Source organism: Crocuta crocuta, unplaced genomic scaffold (assembly GCF_008692635.1).
Source record: "Crocuta crocuta isolate KB4526 unplaced genomic scaffold, BGI_CrCroc_1.0 scaffold4373, whole genome shotgun sequence".
Classification (NCBI taxonomy): domain Eukaryota; kingdom Metazoa; phylum Chordata; class Mammalia; order Carnivora; family Hyaenidae; genus Crocuta; species Crocuta crocuta.
The window spans coordinates 39,184-44,863 of NW_027532286.1; the positions used below are offsets into that span (position 1 = coordinate 39,184).

At 37.9% G+C, this 5,680-nt stretch overlaps 1 protein-coding gene across 1 annotated transcript in view; it reads right to left on the reverse strand.

Moving 5' to 3' along the window:
- The window catches only part of LOC144243383 (E3 ubiquitin-protein ligase RLIM-like), a 10,509-nt gene extending 5,833 nt beyond the window's left edge, over nucleotides 1–4,676 (reverse strand). Inside the window, exon 1 of the mRNA XM_077778406.1 lies at nucleotides 4,471–4,676. Coding sequence (XP_077634532.1) covers nucleotides 4,471–4,676 — 206 coding nt within the window. The remainder of the gene's footprint in view (nucleotides 1–4,470) is intronic.
- Between the last annotated feature and the right edge of the window lie 1,004 nt (nucleotides 4,677–5,680).

Sequence of the window (5,680 nt, forward strand, 5' to 3'; positions counted from 1 at the left end):
TACTTCTCCCTACCATATCCTTTTAAAATGTTTATATTTTCATATGTATTTCATATATTATATAATGTATTCTGGTACATTGACCCAGTAGTGCTCATTTAATTCTCAACCGAAGAGAAAATGTTCTGAAGTAGATTACCACTGAGCATTTGGTTTATATTAAGAAACAGAATGGTTCTGGTGTGAACTAAAATATCTTTTACTGATACCTTATTAAAGAGTGAGATAATGTTATATGTGACCAATTAGCTCCTTGGTGGGATTTTTAGGATGCCTGCGTTTAGCAAAATCTTAATTAGTGTGAGTAGGTGTGTGCTTGTGTGTGTACATACGCATATAGGTGTGGTGTGATTAGGAAACTTTAAACAGATGTTTGGTTAGGTTAGTAACTATTGGCTCAGGTATAGTTTCTAGGTACTACTAATAGCTCCATTTCGCTTAAGTTTTGCAGTTTCCTTTGCAATGTGAATGTAACTGATCTCAAACATTAAGATGTTGCTACAGTGTTACCACTTAAGTCCTGTTTTTAATATTTGTTATCAAACATCACAGTTGGTTTCTCAAACATTATTTGAATTCCGTGTATTTAAAAGCAATACATGGGGCGCCTGGGTGGCACAGTTGGTTAAGCGTCTGACTTCGGCTCAGGTCATGTTCTCACGGTCCGTGAGTTCGAGCCCCACGTTGGGCTCTGTGCTGACAGCCAGCTCAGAGCCTGGAGCCTGTTTCAGATTCTGTGTCTCCCTCTCTCTCTGACCCTCCCCTGCTCACACTGTCTTCTCTCTCTCTCTCTCTCTCTCAGAAATAAATAAAAACATTAAAAAAATAAAAAAAAAAAGCAATATACTTGACATAATTCAATATATAGGAAAGAGTATTGGATTAAGAATTTAGAGACCCAGGTTGAAGAGTAATCATTAATTCATTATTTGCCCAATCATTTAAACTCTCTAGACTCTAATTTCTGAAACTCTAATGTGAGAAGGTTGAATCTATTTTTCAGAGTTTGATTTAGTCAGTTGCTTAGACAGAGACTTGGGCAGTGGGAATTAAAAAGAACACCTGAACCATAGTGCTGGATTGACAACCATGAAGTACAGAAGAAAAGGTGAGTAGGGATTTTAAGTTAGTGCAGCAATGTTGAGCTAACATAGAGGCAAGAGAATCAGAGCAGGTCAAAATACTGATGTCAATCCAGGAATAACTGTCTCTGAGAACATTAATTCAAAGCCAATAAGTTGAAATGGAGTATTGAGCCATAGAAGGCAATTCCAGATGATTCAGAGCAGAACCAGGCAAGATCATGACAAGCTTGGGGATCAAAGCCTTGAGGTAATAGCATATGTGTATGACTTTGATTTTAGGTTTCTAAGTTAAAATATCTATGCCTTGGATCTCTGAAGGTTGATACTGCATTGTCTTAACATTTTTGTTTGTAAGACACTTGAGATGGATGGCCTTAATATTTTTTTGTTCCACATTTTATGAATGAAAATATAATCACAACAAATCTTAATTTTTAAAGCACCAGGGAGAATGTTTTAATTAAATTTTTGGAAGGTAGTTACAGTACAGTATAAGTGTAAGTAAAAAGGTAAAGCAAGTTATTATTACTTACCAAGTTAACAAATTATTTTAAGCAAGTTATTATTACTTACCAAGTTAACAAATTATTTTCTTCTTAACATTTTTCATATTTAAATTCACAAATGAAGATGATCAGATTTACCATTTTAGGGGTGAGTGGAAAAATAAAGGCATATTTATCATCTCCTAGATATACTTGCTGTATGCTCTGTTACATATACATACAAGGCCTGGGTGACTGCAAGTATAATCGTCAGACTTTTTAATAAACTGGATTGCCATTTGTTTCTTTGTAGCACATCATCCTTATATAGGAGCTAACAGGAGAAAATATGAAATAGCCAAGCATTCTATACTACAAAATACCACCTTAACAGCTAACCAGCATTACTCAGATGCTATACAACTGTGTCTAGTACTCAAAAATACATAAAAAATGAGAGCTGTATTTGATAGGCCATTAAAAAATCAGTTGTTTATACCTGAAATGTTTTTATACAAATGCATGTCCGGATTCCCATTTAGATCTAAAGGCAAATAGCGCATGCACATAAATTACATCAACCTTAGTGGCTTTTTTTTCTTTGATTTTTTTATAGTTTATTGTATTTTCTTTTCTTAAATAGTTTATTGTCAAGTTGGTTTCCATATAACACCCAGTGCTCATCCCAACAAGTGCCCTCCTCCATGCCCTTCACCCATTTTCCCTTTTCCCCCACCCCATCAACCCTGTTTGTTCTCAGTATTTAATACTCTTTATGGTTTGCCTCCCTCCCTCTCCTTAACTATTTTTTCCCCTTCCCCTCCCCCATGGTCTACTCTTAAGCTTCTCTAGATCCACATATGAGTGAAAATATTAGATATCTGTCCTTCTCTGACTGACTTATTTCACTTAGAATAATACCCTCCAGTTCCATCTGCGTTGCTACAAATGGCCAGATTTCATTCTTTCTCATTGCCCTGTAGATTAGCATTGTATAGATAAACCACATTTTCTTGACCCATTCATCAGTTGATGGACATTTAGGCATCACTTTGATTCCCATGCCAGACAGAGACCCAGAAAAAACAAAACAAAACAAAACAAAAAAACAAAAAAAAACTATAGGCCAATATCCTTGAAGAATACAGATGCAAAAATCCTCAACAAGATACTAGCAAATCGAGTTCAATGGCATATAAAAAGAATTATTCACCATGATCAAGTGGGATTCATTCCTCGGTTACAGGGCTAGTTCAGTATTTTCAAATCAATTAATGCGATACATCACATTAACAAAAAAGATAAAAACTATATGATCCTGTCGATAGATGCAGAATAAGCATTTGACAAAATACAGCATCCTTCTTAATAAAGACCCTTGAGAAAGTCGGCATGGAAAGAATGTACTTAAACATCATAAAAGCCATTTATGAGAAGCCCACAGCTAATATCATCCTCAATGGGGAAAAACTGAGAGCTTTCCTCCTGAGATCAGGAACACGACAGGGATGTCCACTCTCACCACTGTTATTTAACATAGTACTGGAAGTCCTAGCATCAGCCATCAGACAAGAAAAGGAAATAAAAGGCATCAGAATTGGCAAAGATGAAGGCAAACTTTCGCTTTTTGTAGATGACATGATACTCTACATGGAAAACCCAACAGACTCCACCAAAAGTCTGCTAGAACTGATCCAAGAATTCAGCAAAACTGCAGGGTACAAAATCAATGTACGGAAATCAGTTGCATTTTTATACACTGATAATGAAGCAACAGAAAGACAAATCAAGAAATGGATCCCATTCACAATTGCACCAAAACCCATAAAATACCTAGGAATAAACCTAACCAAAGATGTAAAAGATTTGTATGATGAAAACTTATGAAGGAAATTGAAGAAGGCATAAAGACATGGAAAAACATTCCATGCTCATGGATCAGAAGAATAAATATTGTTAAAATGTCATTACTACCCAAAGCAATCTATACATTCAATGCAATCCCAATCAAAATTGCACCAGCCTTCTTCTCAAAGCTAGAAAAAACTATCCTAAAATTTGTATGGAACCACAAAAGACCCCGAATAGCCAAGGTAATATTGAAGAAGACCAAAACGGGAGGCATCACCATCCCAGACTTCAGCCTCTACTACAAAGCTGTCATCATCAAGACAGTATGGTATTGGCACAAAAACAGACAAATAGAGCAATGGAATAGAATAGAGAACTCAGAATTGGACCCACAAATATATGGCCAACTAATCTTTGACAAAGCGGGAAAGAGTATCCAATGGAAAAAAGACAGCCTCTTTAACAGGTGGTGCTGGGAGAACTGGGCAGCAACATGCAGAAGAAGGAAACTAGACCACTTTCTTACACCATACACAAAAATAAACTCAAAATGGGTGAAGGACCTGAATGTGAGACAAGAAACCATCAAAACCCTAGAGGAGAAAGCAGAACACAACCTCCTTGACCTCAGCCGCAACAATTTCTTACTCGACACATCCCCAAAGGCCAGGGAATCAAGAGTAAAAATGAACTATTGGGACCTCATCAGGATAAAAACCTTTGCATGGCAAAGGAAACAATCAACAAAACTAATAAGCAACCAATGGAATGGGAAAAGATAGTTGCAAATGACATATCGGATAAAGGGCTAATATCCAGAATCTATAAGGAACTCACCAAACTCCACACCCGAAAAACAAATAATCCAGTGAAAAAATGAGCAGAAGACATGAACAGACATTTCTCCAAAGAGGACATCCAGATGGCCAACAGACACATGAAATGTTGCTCAGCGTCACTCATCATCAGGGAAATATAAATCAAAATCCGTTTCCATTTCTGAGTGCTCGGTTAGGTTGCTTGCAGAATGATCCCTAAGAGGGCACTACTCCTTTCTCTTCAGGAAACTTGAAGAGATTCTTAGATTACAGTCTGGACTTGGATTTCCTTTCTGGTGGACGGCTTCCGGATCTAGACTTGGGCCTGGTTGGGGAAGAACTGGACACCGAGGAGGACTTGGATTTGGATCGTTAAATAGATCTGGATACAGAGGTTGATGATGATCCACTGTAAGAGCAAGTTTGAGACTTTGCATGGCTGAAGCCAGATCTGCCCTGAAATCAGGATCAATTTCTACTTTTGGAACAGCTTTGATGCTTTGGGCTTTAACTGGCATTTGTACCTGTGGGGAGGAGTTCTCCAGCAGCGGTGACCATGATGGGAATGTAGCAGGCAAACACCATCTGCACTTGCAATTCCTGGCCATCCAGCACCATTCTGTGTTGGGTGTCCATGGCAACCTTGGTATGGCACTTGTTAGGGAATTGGATGAAGGCAAAACCACGGACTCTTATGAGGTGGTCCTGCAGGATATACACATTGCTCATGCGCCCATACTTGTCAAAGACTTGTCACGGGGTATTGACTGAGGTGCATTAAATCAGGTTGCTCACCTTAAGAGAGAGCAAGCACTCTACATTTGAAGAAGGGCAGCATAAACTCATGGCCTTTGAGAGCTCAGCCTGAGCACTGCAAACTGAGCCCCAGAAATTGAAAACCTGGGAAGACTGCAATTTGGCCCAGGCGGCTGCAGTGGTTTTCTCAAGTTCATTCTGCTTTAAGCTCCTTTCTTGTGTGTGTGTGTGTGTGTCATCTGACTTCTGTGTGTAGGTGCTTAGAGACACAAGAATATTTGACACACCTCTGCCTATCTCCAGAGCTGAGACTGCCTGAGAAACACTCTTTACCAATTTTTTGATGAATGTTCATGACTATGTAACATACCTTTTTGTGACATTTTCAGTATATTTCTAAACACCTAGTTGTAATTACAGATAAAAGTATATGCATATAGGTATAATTTTGTGATGTTAAATACATTGCAATGCTGACTCATATAGGTTAGGAACATGTCTACTTAGAGAGAAAAACAAAAAAGAAACAAAATACCCAAACAAATCATGAACAGTTGAGATGATTCAGTTGTAAGAATAGGCAAAGAGAAATTGAGAACTACTTGCAGGGCGTGAATTGCAATCAGAAACTCAATTTGGGCCCCCTTTTCTGCTTGAAAAATATAATTAGATGTGTCTAAGGTGT